Source organism: Helicoverpa zea, chromosome 2 (genome assembly GCF_022581195.2).
Source record: "Helicoverpa zea isolate HzStark_Cry1AcR chromosome 2, ilHelZeax1.1, whole genome shotgun sequence".
NCBI classification, from domain to species: Eukaryota; Metazoa; Arthropoda; class Insecta; order Lepidoptera; family Noctuidae; genus Helicoverpa; species Helicoverpa zea.
Genome location: NC_061453.1, coordinates 10,473,612 through 10,491,868, shown reverse-complemented (window position 1 = coordinate 10,491,868; position 18,257 = coordinate 10,473,612). Strand labels below are relative to the sequence as shown.

Genomic DNA, 18,257 nt, shown 5'->3' with positions numbered 1-18,257 from the left:
CTAGCTAGAGGTATAATAGGTGTGGATTGCATCGACTTACTATAATCATAACTGGAGATTTTGACAATCAATTATCAGCCGTAGCGGCTTCATCAGCGAACGCCGAGCTCACGATCTACCAAAGTATAAAGATATGCTTTGCCATAAGTAGGATTTCAGAGGGCCCCACGTTTTTATTTTAGTCTAATATGACCGGGACCACCTACGTAGGTTTATAGGTAAGTAACTGTTTTTTTATTTTTTATTTTTCAGTGCACATAAGATATAAAACCGTTTAACTTAAAAGTTTTTTTACCGATTTTTTATTATCTAGTTTTTAGTATTTAATGAAAATGCCTACCGAATATTCTTCATTCTATACATGGGTCAGCAGCGGTGAGGGAGTGCTAGACTCTTACTGACTAAAAACCGTTGTTTTTCGTCGTAGGCCTTTTATGTACCACGACCACGGTAACTCTTTAGGACAATCCCGCAGCCCAGGCAGGCCTTGGCCCTGTTGGGCCCCGTTGGGGTTGCTGACAGTATTCTACTTGAGTAGCCCTTTCATTTGATACCCATATTGAGGGGGTTGTGGAAAAATATGTAATCCGCCATTTTGTACCGGCGGCCATCTTGGATTTACAATGTTATTGATATTACTGTATTGTATTGTCATCGGAATTAAAGGTGTGTACCAAATTTCAGATCAATCTGACAACAGGAAGGCACTGAAATTTTAATTTCTAAATTTGACCCAAGAATGAATAAAACAAACGGGGTGAGCTAAATAAAACCGTTTAAAAAACAGTTAAGACGATAAAACAAATTGTACATCATCCCTCGGGAATTCCTCATTTTCGGGGATTCATTATCGTATCATTTAGCTTCTAAATTTACATGTTTATAGTCGTTTGCAATATATTACCTTGTTTTAAACGACACACAGCGCCATCTACAATCCATCCATCAAGCAAACAATATTTTTGTTTTCCCTCGGGAATATCTATTTTTTTCGGGATAAAAAGTACCCTATTATTTAATCCGGACTTCTAACTTTACGTCTGCAAAATTTCAAAGCAATCGGTTCAGTAGTTACGGCGTGAAAGCGGAACAAACAAACAAACAAACAAACTCACTTTCCGATTTATAATATTAGTAAGGATTCAGGATAAGTAGATGTAAAAAAAACAGTTAAGACGATAAAACAAATCGTACGTCATCCCTCGGGAATTCCTCATTTTCGAGGATTCATTATCGTATCATTTAGCTTCTAAATTTATATGTTCATATTCGTTTGCAATATATAAGTAGATGTAAAAAAAAACAGTTTAGACGATTAAACAAATTGTACATCATCCCTCGGGAATTCCTCATTTTCGGGGATTCATTATCGTATCATTTAGCTTCTAAATTTACATGTTTATATTCGTTTGCAATATATTACCTTGTTTTAAACGACACACAGCGCCATCTACAATCCATCCATCAAGCAAACAATATTTTTGTTTTCCCTCGGGAATATCTATTTTTTTCGGGATAAAAAGTACTCTATTATTTAATCCGGACTTCTAACTTTACGTCTGCAAAATTTCAAAGCAATCGGTTCAGTAGTTACGGCGTGAAAGCGGAACAAACAAACAAACAAACAAACAAACTCACTTTCCGATTTATAATATTAGTAAGGATATAATACTATATAATAAAGTACTCTGTGGGTTATCCCCGCTCGGTAACACCCTTTCGTCAACACTGTTGACGATCGGGAAAAAAAAGTTTCGTTCGTTCGCAGTCTCCATGAATGCTGGTTTTTATTTTTAAAATATGGAAATAAACTGTCATGGATTTTTAAATAAAATGTTTTAATGGATTATGTTAGATCTTTTAAAACACAATTAACTAGAAAATAAAAGTGATCATGTGCATATTATACATAATAATTGAATTAAACACGTCAACAGTGTGATCGAACGAAACTTTTTTTTCCCGATCGTCAACAGTGTTGATGAAAGTGTTACCGAGCGGGAATAACCCGATTTTTAAATTTACGAATGAGCACACATTTGCACCGTTTATTACTGCCTGCCCTTTTCTCAAGTTATTTGGAGTCGGCTAACTTTTACCAATATGTTATTTGTTTCTCGGTCAGGCGTCATACTATCATCCTCTTCTTTCTTGTTCTTATCCTCTTTTAGTTAGTCCATCTTTTCCTCGGTCAATTTTTCCATACTCATACATTACACATTCTTTGCAACACGCTTCACACCTCATCACATTCATGCCAGTACCTCGACAAATACAGACCCCTCATTTTGTCTGTCACTAGTGCTACTTTCAGGCTGCCTCTGATATACTCAAGAAGAAGGTCTTAGAAGGAAGGAAGGAAAGATCTTAGAGTAATCATAAACAATGACAAGTCCTGATTGACTGATTTAACGGCGTTGATGAATTACTGAATTTTGAGTTTTACTCTGGATAAATTATTTGGTATAGTTTGTTTTTTCACCTACCAAAAAGGGTTGTAATGAGCCTGCACAAGCAGTTGTAGTTTTGAATGTAAATAAAACTACCAAAAGTTCTATTAATACTATAATATCCTAGAATTGAGCGGGTCCACCATCTTGCCAGCCATGAGCGCGACGTGGATGCTCGCGTCCATCACGAAGTACAGGAACGGGTATGTCGCGGAGAATATGACAGGATCACGGCTTGTTACATATCCTGGCAAAAACACAAGATTGCTTGTTAGGTTGGATATTACTACAGACTAGATGAAATGCGCTACAAATCACTTATGTACGCATTTCAAACCACCAGAATAAATATATTTGAATTCAATAACATTGTGTTACACAACAACGAAAGAAAGAATGGCTTTCAATGATCCAAAAAATTAAGCTATTATGTTTTTTAATATTTTGATAAATTATGTAGGTAGGTACCTAGTATAAATAACAATAATTTTATTTATAAATAAAATATTTCATAATGAACGTCCTTGCATCCAAATACTGAGCTCTTATCATAACAATCGAAACAGAATAAGCCAACTGTGGCCACCGGAAATAATCATCTAGTGATTTTTTCTGCTAAACTCATTTATGTAATTGAAATGATGGACTATCTGCAAATAATCATTTTCATCTCGCGATTAAGCATTGAGGTCGCATTGATGTTGCAGCGGGTGATTTCCCTAATTGTCGATGGCGCACGGAGAGCAGTGCGCCAGCGCACCCGCACCGCATCAATGGACGCAAATGCGCGTGTCGCCGTGTTACGCCACCACCACGAGACAATGGATGCGGCTGGGCCGCTCTCGCCACTTGACACCTCGGCTTTGCACTCTTTTGGTAACAATTATCTCAGCCCCTGCGCCGGAAAACGAGGACACGAAATGTCTTCGCGCGTTGTTAACATTTAAGAATGTTTATATGGAGCACCGATTACAATATTGCAATGATTACAATGCCGTGCAGTTGCCATAGCCACCTACGTCTAAATATTGAATAAGGCTTAGGTACATTTTTATGTAGGTACTAGCTTCTGCCCGCGACTTCGTACGCGGATCCTGTCCCTTATGCCAGCGACTACGGGGTCAGCAAAATCAAAGATCTGAATCGTCTGATATTGAATTTTAAGGGCCCGTTGACTTGAAAACAACGGAATACGCATAGCCATTAGAAATGTTCCATATATTTAATTTTTGTACTTTAACGGCAAAAGCACAGCAGACTAAACAAAACGCTGAGAACTGAACCGCAATAGACGTGACCATAGGGATAAAAGTAGTGATTCTAAATAGTCCGCATTTAAGTTGTGTGTGGCAAAAATATTACACGTATTATTATGTAAAAAAACATTAAATGTTACTGAGATGACAAAGTCGTGATGACTTAGTGGAAGTCGTGGTGGTTTAGTGGGTGGAGAACCAATCTCTCAAGTATGAGCGTGCGTCTTTGATTCCAGGTCTGGCAAGTATCTGCCAATGCAACTTTTCTAAGTTCGTATGTACTTTCTACGTATATTTTGGATACCAATGACCGTTATTTGGAGGGGATGTTAAACTGTAGGTTCCGGCTGTCATTGAACATTCTTGGCAGACGTTATGGGTAGTCAGAAGCCAGTAAGTCTGACCAGTTTTACCGAGGGGTGTTGGGTTGAGCGGTTAACCGGGTTGTGGAGGTCAAATAGGCAGTCGGTCCTTTTAAAACACTGGTACTCAGTTGCATCGTGACTGGAAGTCGACCCTAACATAATTGGGACAAAGGCTCTTGAGATAATAACGACAATAATAATGAGATATAAGCATCGCAGGACATCTGAGGCTGATGACGGGGAGTAGCGACCCCGCGGGGCATATATACTGAGTTCTCCAGGGAGAGTATACTGTCCCCCATCTCCGGCCGGTCGGAGTGAACCATGACGGGGGTAGGTCTCACGCCTCTGGCTTGGCTTGGCCATCCAGAGTGGAGTCGCTTGAGCAGGGTTAGTAGCCCTGCTCGGAGGATAGGTGCCTCGTGGTAAGTGACCCACAGGGAGCGCGTAATCTGCGTTTAAAGTCCGCCGAGGTATCCTCACACTTCAGCCGCTCATGTCCCTGTTGCCCTTTTGTTGCTATTCAGTGACAGATTCCCGGGGGCCCAGTAAGCGAGCTGGCGAGTCTCCACCTGCCATTTTTACATGTATCTAATACATTGTCATCGGCAGGTGCCAAAGTTCCCGTAGTTTCCCCATTCCTAGTTCATTAGCATCCCATCACAATAGCCCAAGTAGTATTCATCCACAGTTAGCAATGGTATAGCACAGATTGTCTTTTTTTTAACGACGTTCACCGGGGATTGTCCTTGGGTTCATTTCTATAGTGTATAAAGGGATAATTGTCGGTTTTGTGTCACCATTTTTTTCATTAAAGTTGTCTCAAAAGGGCTTCAGCGTGTTGGCTTTGGCCTCACGTTTGCCTCCCAAAAATTCGGAACTCTGTAGTCCCGAGGTCTGGAAGAGACATACAAAATAATAATGAGATATACAACATGTAACGTAATTAACGCACACCCTCAAACACCCTAATTAGAATATTATGTTATAATCATAATACATACACTGAATTTTTAATTTAACATGTATATGCATTGTTATTTACTAAATTAGTTATACTAATTCTTGGAGAACTTTTTGGTCATACTACTACGCACGCAAATATCGCGCCGCGCGCCGCTTGACTCGACACAACATAACGAAACTACGGAAAAAGCCGACAATACACGAAGTCTTATTACTTTGAGTTACGGTATATTTGAATTTGTTTTGACTGTACAGAGTTAATATGACAATAATTTCCGTAGTTTTAATTATTTTTGGGATAAAAAATTACCTGTATTATAAATGATATAAATCCATTCAGTAAACGATTCTGAACAAACTAATTTCAGGATGTGCGTTAATTAAGTTACATGTTGTATATAACGCAAAAAATTCGGAGAGTGGGGGCTCGTGACGCCACGTCCAGGTATGTAAAATTTGTACTAAGCAGTGACTTAACACAAAATTCAAGCGTGTTATATCTTCGTTATTATTTATTTGTGAGAAGGAGAAAAGAAAAAATACGTGTCCATTATTTTAGGGTTATCTAAAAGACGGACTAATTACTTTTTTTGATTCACCATACCTATTTCATAACATTCATTTCTATACATTTCAAGTGTAGTATTGCTCTTGAAGTTCCACATCAGGTGTTCCAGATCTTCGATGTTTATACGTCAAAATAGAGAGTGCTTATCAGATTGAACCACTTTGGCTAAAACGTCATATCTTTATAAGCTATAGTCTAGCTGGGCTCCTGGGTTTCCACATCAGGTGTTTTACATCTTCAATTTTTATAAGTCAACAGAGAGTGCTTATCAGATTGAACAACTTTTGCTAAAACGTCATACCTCTATATGCTATAGTCTAGCTGGGCCCCTGGAGTTCCACATCAGGTGTTTTAGATCTTCAATTTGTATAAGTCAATAGAAAGTGCTTATCAAATTGAACAACTTTTGCTAAAACGGCATACCTGTATATGGTACAGAGAAGCTGGGCTCTTGGGGTTCCACATCAGGTGTTCCAAATCTTCAAATTTATTATCTCAGCTGAAAATGCTCATTACATGAAACAATTTTTGCCATGACACCATTTTTGTATCTCTTATAGTTTTGATGGTCTGTTGGTGTTCTGCATCAGGTCTTCAAGTTTCGAAGATAAATTATAGCCTATATGTTGACCAGGCTTAATAATGACACAACGAAGAAAAAATCATTGAAATCCGTTCAGTAGTTCGGAAGATTAGCGTGTACAAACAAACAGACATACAGACATACAGACAGAATTTTTTTTTTGGATTTGTGCTCCATTACTGTTTCTAAACCCCACCCAATTATTATTTTTTTAATATATTCAATGTACAGACACAGTTTTTTTACAGATTATTATATGTATAGATTTATTATATGTATAGATTATAATTTTTTATATCAGTGTACCAATTTATTGGTTACTGCCTCGTTGGTCTAGTGGTCGCAAGCGCGACTGCTGTGCTCGAGGTCTCGGGTTCGATTCCCGGGTCGGGCCGAAATCGCTTTGTGGGTTTTCTTAAACTTTCACAAAGCAGCCCGTAGTCTGGAAGTTGGTGATTGATTCACCCGTGCATCGGAGAGCACGTAAATGTCGGTCCTGCGCCTGGGGCCCGATTCTCCTAAGTTAATAATGTCAAAATTGAATAGAAATCGAATCGCAATATGATCGCAATAGCAGTTTTAACCATATCGGGCATTCTGCTACTAATATAAGACCAATCGTATTCCAACGACATTAGATTGGTTTGCGATTGGTCTGCTATTTTGGTGATTTTGGTCTATACGGTAGTTTGCTCTACAATCATATTGCAATCGTAAATCATTTGCAGACAAAATGATTAATTATTGAATGACAGAAAAGGATAAAAACGTTTATATCAAAGAAAAAATAGCGGAATGCCACATATGCTTCAATCGTAATCGAGTCGGGATTGGATCGCAGTCGAATGTGAATCGTATGTTTCTTAAGTAAAATTAGGAGAATCGGGCCCCAGATCTCTTTCCGGTCGTGTCGGATTACCGTCCCATCGGGCTATGAGAGTGAAGGAATAGTGAGTGCACCTGTGTCTGCGCAAATGCTCGTGCACTATAATATGTCCTGCGCAGCTGGCTGATCTCTTTAAAATGAGAACAGCCGCCGTGGCCGAAATCGGCCGTGGACGCTATTATTACCTTGTATGTCTCTAACCGACCACGGGACTACAGAGTCCCGGATTTTTGGAAGGCGAACGTGGGGCCGAAGCGAACACGCTGAAGCCCTTTTGAGACAACTTTAATGAAATGGCGACACAAAACCGACGATTATCCCTGTATACACTATAGAAACGTACCCAAGGACAATCCCCGGTTCTGTGCTAAACTATTGCTTAATATGGAATAAAACTACTAGGGCTATTGGGATGGGATGCTAATGGACTGGGAATGGGGATAACTATGGGAACTATGGCACCTGCCGAGAGCAATGTTTGCACACGTAAAAATGGCAGGTGGAGACTCGCCAGCTCACTTACTGGGCCCCCGGGAATCAGTCACTGAATAGCAACAAGAGGGCAACAGGTACATGAGCGGCTGAAGGGTGAGGATACCTCGGCGGACTTTAAACGCAGATCACGCGCTCCCTGTGGGTCCAGCATCACCGGCCCACTCGCCACTTACCACGAGGCACCTACCCTCCGAGCGGGCTGCTAACCCTACTCTAGCGACTCCACTCTGACCGGCCGATGAAGGCAAGCCAAGAGGCGGGAGACCTATCCCCCGTCATGCTTTACTCCGGCAAGCCGGAGATGGGGGACAGTATACTCTGGAGCACTCGGATATAAAGCCCCGCGGGGTCGCTACTCCCCGTCATCCGCCTCAGATGCCCTGCGGGGCCTATTATTACTATTATTACTCGAATGCATGATATTTAAGCATATCCCGGCAAGGGCCGTACCAATGCGCGTCGGACCATGACGGCGACGACGAGTGACCCTAGTCTTCGGGTGACCACGCACCCACACATGGCCACGGTATATCCAGCCGAGAAGCCAATTAAATGGTTCATGCCGGAACGGCGGTGGCTCGGCGTTGGTATAATCATTAGGGCCCGTGTCGGAGCACCGCCGCAGGTTAAATAATAGGTACCTACCATACGAACACGATCCACGCCTCTAATCAAAACGAAATTAAGTTACGAACTCACTCCCTGTTTCACATAGTGCAGTGAAGTGTGTATATGTCTCTTAGTAACTATCTATGTAAGTATTTATGTAGGTATTATAAGATACAAATAATTAAATTTGTGAATACTGATATTGATTGATTAGTATCACTTACTGTTTTTCTTCTGATCGTCCGGTCGGTATTTGCGGATAGCGACGGAGACTGCTTGTTCAATGCTCCGCACGTAGACTCCCGGCTGTCTCGTCATCAGCGTGAAGTCGCGCTGTCGCGGTTCGAAAACATCTCTAATGCCAAGCTGCAATTAAATTGCAACGCAGATTAAAGCCTTTTGTTAAAAAAAAAAACCTTCAGCTAGCTCGAAGGCCAAAAATTTTATATTTGATGTTATCGCAACGTAAATACAAAATGTTATTTAAACAATGTACTTAAGCTAATCATTTCTCACTAGGTAAGCATAAGTATTTACCTAGGTACATAGCATTTGTTTTACAGACATACCTAGTCAATTTGTTCATTTATGACACGGGACACCTATAGCTATGATATATGTAGGTCTGTGATTTTGTAGGTACGAATCTACGAATCTGTATGTAAATGTCTGTTCACAAAACTAATTATTATGGTAATACCTGCCTAATGGCAGAAGCCCAGCTTTTTGTTACTGAGCCCAAAGTAGGTCAAAAACAAATTGTATTGTGTAGATATATTTAGATAGTACCTATAAGGTCCAATGTTACTAACAGACATTAAAAAAAGTATTTTAGAGAGCCTCGTAGCGGACCATAGTTAGTGCTTGAGGTAGGTACTAAAACTTAGCGTTTTTTACCTTTTGCAAATCTGTAGTTAAAGTCACATGACCTTTAACAGTGAAGCTGGGCACGATTCCCTTCACACGACGCGGACGCAACACCGAATAAATGTCTGATAAGTCTGACTCCCGAGCCATCCGAGACAGCAGCCGGCCCAGCTCCGGAGCACCGCCCCGGTTTGGCAGCACCACCAGTAAGTAGTAACGATCGCTGTCCAGCGGCAATCTTAATGCCGAGGCCTCTAAATGCGGCAGGTAGGCGTGCTCCAGCACTGTGTCGTATCGCATATACGTGACCTGTTGAAAATAATTGACCCATCATCAGTTTGTGTAATGAAAAGCAGCGCTGTGGCGAATTTATAATGCAAATTGCGGTTACGCTCACACATAACAAGGGTATTTACAATGTCGCTAGGACGTGAGATTCACGAGTTAGCCATTTTAATGATACAGTCATGGCGCAAGAGCGTACCCAATTCAACTAATTTAGATAATTCAGATTTTTCATGGTTGTCATGAGGTATAAGGAAAGCTGATCTGGGTACACATTTTTGGACTAAGAACATTATTTTGTGTATCTCTTTACAAAGCTTTGCCAAGCTTTAGCTTGACATTATTGATGAGAAAGTGGCATGTCTAGGTACGTACCTGAACGCTTCTCAAACCATTGGCCAAGAACATTTTGTCGTCAAAACTCGGGTTTATTGCATCCGAACCAATGTCATAAGATCTGTACAAATATTCATCTATGTAGGGTGGGTGTGTGAATATAAAATCTACAATAGACTTTTTCTTTCGTTCAAGGGTCTCTAAAGCAGATTCATTTGCTGGTGTCACAGAATTTAATGCAGTTGTCATGTTGTCCAAAGTTAATGTAGACATTTGATCGGTTTGCTGTGTTTCTGTTATTGTACTCATAACAGCCTCCGTTGGGGTGTTTTCAGTTATCGTTGATGTTATTGTAGAGCTGTCCAAAGTTGATAGTTGGGTTTGCGTTTCCTCTATAGGATTGGTCTGTGTCGTACTTGCATCAGTCGTACTGGTTTGGGTTGTGCTGGGCGTCATATCAACAGTGGTTGGTGACGTATCCACTTCGTTGTTGGTAGTCGGCTCATCTGTATTTGTAACTTGTGAGCTACTTGAAACAGGATCCATTTCTGTTGGAACAGTCGGGGCAACTGTCGTCGTAGTCGCTGTCGTGGTTGGCTCTGTTTCTGGTGTTGTAGGAGCCTGTGTTGTTGCCTCGACTGTGGTAGATGTAGTCGCTGTTTGGGTGGTCTGTGTTACTCTCTCAGTCGTTGTTTCCATCGTGGTGACAGTGGAACTCAAGGATGTGCCCTCTGCATTTGGCGCAGAAGACGGGCTCGCAGCAGTTGTTGCACCTTCTCTTATATCTATAGTATTTATTGTCTCAGCATTTGGATTGGTTGTTGTCGTGGTTTCTTCCCTTGTTGGGGAAGCAGTACTAGCATCTTCTCTAGCTGGTGTAATTTCTGAGGTCATTGGCACAGTCGATGTTGTTGTTTCACTAGACCCTACTGAACTCATTGTGGTAGCTGGACTTGTGTTATTTGTAGTACTATTTGTATCAGGAGCAAGTGTCGGCAATTGGTCGTTTTCTAAATCAAAACCATAGAACCGCAAAATCTTTTTGTATGGCTCGTTGAAAGTGACATTTTCATTGTTTAATGCTAGCCCCGCTAAAAATCCTTCTTCCGGAACAAAATAAGTCTGAAATGATGATTTTTGTTGTTATTGGCTATCTGATAAATTGTCTGTATAACAGACAATTCACGTCATTATAATAATAAGTTAAAGGTAGGTACTTAATCAAGTTGGTGCATCTAACACTACCCTAGATAGGTTCACTTGCCATTATATATTTGGCTGCGTTGTTTTCAGATTTGAACGATTTTTCAAGTTTAATTGATTATTCAGACGCACGTTAGGATTACCTATCATTGTCAAACCATAAGCCATATTGCTATCATTTACGGCTAAACTCACGTGTGAGTCATTAGAGAGACGTTCGAATCGTTTTATTTCGATGGACAAAGCATTGTATAAATAGCCAAGTTTGTGAATAAATTTAAGCCCGATTTAACTATCAACTTTTAATAACGCAGATTATATATAAAAAAAAAACACATTGTAAGGACTTGGTTCGTAGACAAATGAAAAACGACCATCTGCGTTTAGAATTGGTCTTTGGCCTTTGGTCGTTACGTCTGCCCCAGGCTAAGTTCACATCACGGCCTCAAAAAGAAGGGATGTTATGCGATCACGACAATTCTGATGTGTACAGTTAGCCGGACTTCCTAACGAAAGTAAGAAACGAACTATTATATTTTACTAGCTTCTGCCAGCGGTTCCAACCGCATCTCGTGGGAACCTCTGCACGAACCCGGATTAAAAGTAGCCTCGATAAATGGGCTATATAACACTGAATGAATTTTTCAAATCGAACCAGTATTTCCTGAGATAAGCGCTTTCAAACAAACAAATTCCTCAGCTTTATAATATTAGTATAGATTTGATGTTATAATCGAGAAACAATAGGTTCAAGTGAGTGAAGGTTCTAATTTGCTACTTTCATTACTTCATATAAAAATTTACGTCTCCACCTAGGTACATTTATTCGCTGTAGTCATGTGAAAACACTAATATCTAAGGAATTGTAATAAAAGCTCTCAATCAAATAAATATGGAGCACTTACCTTCAGCGTGCGATGTATATCTCTGAAGCCTATTCTCATGACATTTCGGTTCCACGGCAGTTGCATTCCTCGCTGGATCTGATACGAGGACTCTCCATCCACACCCTCATACAATGCGACCATGATCCCCATCAGGCCGTACGGTGAGAAAGCTATGTTGTTATCATTCAAAAAGTTATGTTCTGCCAGCACTTTTAAACCGAACTCGTTTGTTACATCCACCATATGGGCTAAAGGCGTTCGTCCTGTATCCCATAACTTTATTTCTATAGGAACACCGTATTCTGAAGCCGCAATAACTGTGATACTCGCGTAAATGTATGCGCAGCGCAAAATGACGCTCGCAAAACTAAAACTTGGCACGCGTCCGTGTGCACGCATGTTGTCTGCGGTTGTGAACTGTTGTGAACGCGCTCCGCTGACCACGGGCTACGGCTACAGGTCTACTGAGGGGCTTTGGATTATCTTCGTGGATAATTAGCATCAAGACCCCGAACATTTCGGTGAATGCCCTCGCCGGATTTGTGCGAAATGTTTTATATGCTGTATTGTTATCCGTACAAGGTACATTCATGCAGGTAGGTAGGTATATATAGTAAGTACTTATTGAGATCCTTGACCGATCGAACTCCTTATTCGACTTGGATGCTATACGCACCTTAATTTTTTTAAAGTAGGTATCATACTTACTTTCGTCTAAATCCTTAGTGTAATCATGCCTTTAGTAGGTACCTAACATCCAAAAAATCAGAATCAGCAGTAGGTAAGTATAAATAGACCAACATATCCGATTAAAGCTGCAATTAAGTATCAACATATTAAAACAAGATGATCGAGAAAGTCACGATCTTAAGGCAATTAATTAAATTCTTCGGAACACTTTTCATAATGATTAACAGTAATTTCGCCAACCTGTTTTGTTTGCCGTGGGGATATTATTTATACCGGTGTAACTGGTGCTTATAGCCGAGAGTAAGATAGTATGGTCATAGTGCATGTAGCGGAATTATAAAACACATAAATTAATCCTGATAGTGATTAAATGTTAATTTAAAACGGAAATAATTCATTGAAAAATGTAAGTTCTGTGTTAGGTTATTCACCTAACTTTAACTGTTTGTTTAATCTTCCTGGGGAATTTGCTGACTTCGTAGGTAGTAAGCTTAGGTATCTATTAAAATTATCCGCCGACGCTTGCGTTATAATTCTCCATATATAATACTAGCTGTTTCGTTTGGTTTTACCCGCATCCGTGGAACTTTCCGTGATCCGTGTCCGATCTAATCATTCATCTGTATAATATTGTTACACGTACAGACTTAGGTAAAACATCTAAGAACCATTTAATATTTGAATTTCCCGCTTCCAGTTGAAGCATTCACCTTAATATGGAAGAAGAGTTTGTAAAAAATCTGGACAATACTACGGGTCAAATGAACTACTCACAGCACCTAACTACTAGTACTACTACTACTGTCACCATCATGTTTTCCTCTCACTCAGTAGAGACACTCAATTTGTGTGTGTACCAGCTGAGATGGTGTGGTCACGTCTTGCGAATGGATGACAGCGGGATGCCAAAAGCCGTTTCCTATTCCGAGTTTTCTAGCGAGAAACGAAAAAAGGGTGGGCAATATCTGCATTACAAATACGTGCTTAAACGCAATCTTGTGGCTTGTGACATTCCACCAGATAGTTGGGAGTCCACATGATGATGATTGTGATCACGGAGGCTCCGGTAGGTTATGTGCCCTTTTTAAGGCGATGAGGCGGCAAAGATGTAAAGATATCAATAAAGTAGTTTTTTTATTGATACAATACCTACTCTGGCAATTTTCCAGGCAGGTCATCCGTATTTCGTATGTCGCGCTCAAAACGTTGTCGCACCAAGCTCCTTTATTTTACCTGCGTCCCGGATGGTGACAAAAACTCCTATGTTCTTTTCCTGGGTCTAAGCTATCTCCTCTCTGAGTTTCAGCTTAAACCATCGAGATAGGATATAAGTCAATGACTTAAACAGTTCATCCATTCTTGAGTTATAAACTGTGTTATCGAAGTAACTATTATAGAATCTAGTAATCTGTGGTGTAACTAACTAACACGACTTTCTTTTATGTATAGATTTGACTTAACTGTACATATTTACAATAAAAATCAAAAACTATCCTAGTAAAACAAACAACTAAAAAGCGTCAAAAAATTCGTCCCTATCGCTGTCAACTGGGAGCGTGCCCAAGAGGCTGGCAGCATTACCTCGTTGGATCGCCATGCTGATTCTATGTCCGAGGTAATAGCCAGCCTTCTGGTCACGAGAAGCGTCAACCAGCCAGCCGCCTAGAGAGATCTTTAAATAGAATGTGGGCATTCGGACCCCACGACCCGAGGGTTTCAACCCCAAATGGTTCGAAAATATAGTTTCCGACAAGGCCACTATATTTCCGCCGCTTGAGGTTCTCCGCAGCCGCAGCGGCAGCAGCAGCACAGCACGCAGAACTTGGAAGGTGTGATGGCGCAAGAGTATCGACACAGGTTGCGTCCCATACTAAAGGCCTACCCATCTTCCAAGGGAATAACGACATGCCGTCTGGTCTCTTACCGTCGTCGCGTGCCAAGCCGTTTGGTTCTAATACAGCTGGTACCCCGACGGCAACAAGAGCTCGACGTATAATGTCATTGATGTTTGCATGCCGCGCAATACGGCCCGCACTACGGCTGTACGACAGGCCGTGGTGTCCGAGGCTGGTGACAGCCTCACCACAGTGGCAGCGATGAGGGGAGCAGCACGGTGCTCCTATACGTAAACAAGTAACTGTTAGGAATTTATAGTCTATGACATTTAAAAAATGTAGGGTTGTTAGTCTATGAAAAAGAATGACTGTGGTGTGAATTGTCATGATGTAAAAACTAGTGAGAACAATGTTATAATTCCTAACAAAATGTGATTGTATTTCTTTAACTATTAATAAAGGCTTTCAAGAATACCAGAAGTTTGAATACCTACAATAGGTTATGGGCCCAGAACGCCCGAGAAGAAAAAATTAAAAACCGGGATTGGGTAATGAAAAACCCAACATAAAAAACAAGTGAAAAAAAAAACTAAAAAACAGTAATAACAAGGAAGAAAATAAAAAACGGTGAAAAACTAAAAAATGGAAAAACCTGAGATAATACAGATAGAAAAATTAAAAGATGCGGAAACATTTTTATTGTGGAAATTTGAATTCAATATACACTTAAAAGCGGCAAATCTTGCAAAAACAATTGCACAAACAAAAGAAGATGACAAGAAAAGTGACTTCAGTATCAAAGATGCTCAGGTGCAAAGAATTATCATAAGCAGTATTGATAAGAAACTAAAAGGTCACATAATTAATTGTAACAGTGCACGTGAAATGTACGTAAAATTATGTGAAATATTCGAAGGTTCTGAGCAAAGAAACAAAGATGCATTATTACAAGAGTTTTTCACATATAAGAAACAAGAGAGTCAATCGCTTTCCCAATTAATAAGTGAAATAGAAAATTTACAATTTCGTATAAGTCAGCTAGGAACAAAAATAGATGATGAAATGGTCATATCCAAAATACTAAGCTGTTTACCAAATAATTTAAACTATTTTATAACTTCTTGGGAATGCATGGCAGACGATAAGAAAACCCTTCAAAATTTAACAAACAGACTTCTGGCTGAAGAAAATCGAATGTTGAAAGCAAAAGAAAGTGACAAGCAGCTAGCATTTCAAGCTACATCTTCATCTACATCAAAGAAAAAGTTTAATGCAATAAAATGTTTCAAATGTAACAAAACAGGGCACATGAAGAAAGACTGTAGAGCCTGTAGTATCTGCAAAAGGGACAACCATGAAGATAAAGACTGTAAGTTTAAAAATAAACAGTGCTCAATCTGTAAAAAAATTAATCACAGAGAAGAAAATTGTTTTTTCAAAAATAAGAATAAGAATGAGAATGAAGAAAAAAGTAACAAAAGAATAGAAAAGGCATTTTTTACAAACGGTGAAATTCAAGAACCAAAACTGAAAGAATTTGTTGTAGACTCTGGGTGTACTGCACACATGACCAAAAATGTAGACATACTAAAATTTTTTGAATGCAAACCATCATCTGTTTTGACTGCAAATGAAGAAACAATAGAGGTGAAAGGGACTGGTAAAGTCATTGGAAAAAAATGTACTCTTAATAATACCCTGCTTGTTCCTGACTTATCACAAAATTTATTATCGGTTAATGCAGTTACAAACAATCAAGGAGTGGTTATATTTACCAAAGATAATGTAAAAATATATAAGGAGTCAGAATTAATATTAACAGGAAAAAAAGAAAACGGTTTATATAAAATTAATTTGGATGATAATAATATGCAAGAAAAAACACTGTTAATGAAAGAAAATGGCACTGCCTTAGAATGGCATCAAAGACTTGGACATCCAGGAAAGAAAATACTAGATATATTACCAGATGTGGCAGATGGAATAAAAATAAATGGATTAAGGCAAATAGACGAATGTGAAATCTGTACACAAGCTAAACAAACAAGACTTCCATTTAACACAGTAAGAAACAGAGCCAGTAGACCACTTCAATTATTACATACTGATGTATGTGGACCGTTCGAAAACAAAACGTATGATGGCTATAGTTATGTTTTAACCGTCATGGATGATTATACTCATTTTACAAAAATATACTTGCTTAAATATAAAAATGAAGTTAAAGAAAATTTAAAACATTATATAGAAGAAACAGAAAGAGAGAGAACAGAAAAGGTATCTACCATAAGATGCGATAATGGAGGTGAATACACAAGCAATGATTTTAAAAAATGGTGTACTGAAAAGGGAATAAAACTAGATTATACAGTACCATACTCACCACAACTAAATGGTAAAGCAGAAAGACTAAATCGAACATTATTAGATAAAACCAGAGCATTACTATTTGATTCAGGGTTAGATAAAGAAATGTGGGGTGAAGCTGTATACTGTTCTACTTATATTATAAATAGATTACCAAGTGAATCTTTGAAGAATAAGACACCTTATGAGATGTGGCATGGTAAAAGGCCTAATATATCTAATATATGCAAGTTTGGTTCAATAGTATATGCTAAACAATTACATTCGAATATTAAGAAACTAGATCCAAGAAGCAAAAAGTTAATCATGATTGGATATACTAATAATGGATATAGATTGTGGAATAAAGAAGAAAGAAGAATTGAAATAGCAAGGGATATTGTTATAATTAATAATAATAAGAAAATTGGAGAAAAATATGAAGAAACAGGAAGTTCGGTGATAACAGAAATAATACCAGGTAATAATGAAGAAGAAATAAATCAAGAAGAAGAAAGTGATGACAGTTATTATGAAATAGAAGAGTTAGAACAACAAAGTAATGTAATAGAAGATAACATCCCAGATATTATTGATGAAGTAGAAAATGATGAAAATAAAGAAAGTAATACTGCAGAGATAGAAACTATAGAAACTATAAATACAAAACGACAACGGAAAAAACCAGCTTACCTGCAAGATTATGTATTACTTACGTATGATGAAGTCATGAAGTCTGCTGAAAAGAATAATTGGGAGAAGGCCATAAATTCGGAGAAGGAATCATTGGAAAGTAACAATACATGGGAAATAGTTGATGTAGGAAGAGCAAAAGGACACAAGATATTGTCAAGTAAATGGGTATTTTGTATAAAAGAAAATGGTACTTACAAAGCAAGACTTGTAGCAAGAGGCTTCGAACAGCAAAGCATTGACTATCAAGAAATATATAGTCCAGTAGTAAGTCAATCAGCAATAAAATCATTAATAGCAATTGCTGCTTCAAAGGAATATGAAATGATAACTTTTGATGTGAAAACAGCATTTTTGTATGGCGAGTTAAAGGAAGACATATTTATGTATATTCCTGAAGGATATGAAAGACAGCCTAATAAAATTTGTCATTTAAAGAAAGGACTATATGGGCTAAAACAGGCACCAATGACATGGAATAAAAGATTTACAGAAACTTTAAGGAAACTTGGACTGAGAGCTTCAAAGTCGGATCAGTGTGTGTTTTTTAATGAAGACAAAACTATAATATTGGCTATATATGTTGATGACGGTTTGGCCATATCAAAAGACAAGGAAAAGTTATTACAGATCTTGCATCAATTGGAAAAAGAATTTATCTTAAAAACATATGAACAACCTCAAAACTATATAGGTTTTGAAATAAAAAGATCAGAACAAGGCATCTTGTTGCATCAGCAGAATTATACAGAAAAATTACTTAGAAAATATAATATGTATGATTCCAAAGCTGCAGATACTCCATGCATTGTGGGAAAGGAAAATGAATCTAAGGTGGCTACGTCAAATTTCCCATACAGAGAACTAGTTGGTGGATTATTGTATTTGTCAACCAGGTCAAGACCAGATATCAGTCAAGCTGTGAATGAAGCAAGTA

The 18,257-nt window shown here is 38.8% G+C and overlaps 1 protein-coding gene across 1 annotated transcript; it reads right to left on the bottom strand.

Annotated features, from left to right (window-relative positions):
• Positions 1–2,552: 2,552 nt before the first annotated feature.
• On the bottom strand, positions 2,553–12,916 carry LOC124644057. Its single transcript, XM_047183253.1, has 5 exons — positions 11,775–12,916; positions 9,706–10,788; positions 9,076–9,354; positions 8,403–8,544; positions 2,553–2,697 (listed from the first exon to the last, which is right to left on the bottom strand). Exons 1-5 carry the CDS (start codon positions 12,153–12,155, stop codon positions 2,564–2,566), a joined length of 2,019 nt encoding a protein of 672 aa, XP_047039209.1. The 5' UTR covers positions 12,156–12,916; the 3' UTR covers positions 2,553–2,563.
• Positions 12,917–18,257: the final 5,341 nt, after the last annotated feature.

What these genes read in the sequence shown, in the direction of transcription:
- LOC124644057 (XM_047183253.1), bottom strand. Translation starts at nt 12,155, where the DNA reads ATGCGTGCACACGGACGCGTGCCAAGTTTTAGTTTTGCGAGCGTCATT. An exon ending in TAACTACAGATTTGCAAAAG is followed by an intron (nt 8,545 to 9,075) that starts GTAAAAAACGCT and finishes ATTTAATTGCAG; the next exon opens with CTTGGCATTAGAGATGTTTT. An exon ending in GGACGATCAGAAGAAAAACA is followed by an intron (nt 2,698 to 8,402) that starts GTAAGTGATACT and finishes TGTTTTTGCCAG; the next exon opens with GATATGTAACAAGCCGTGAT.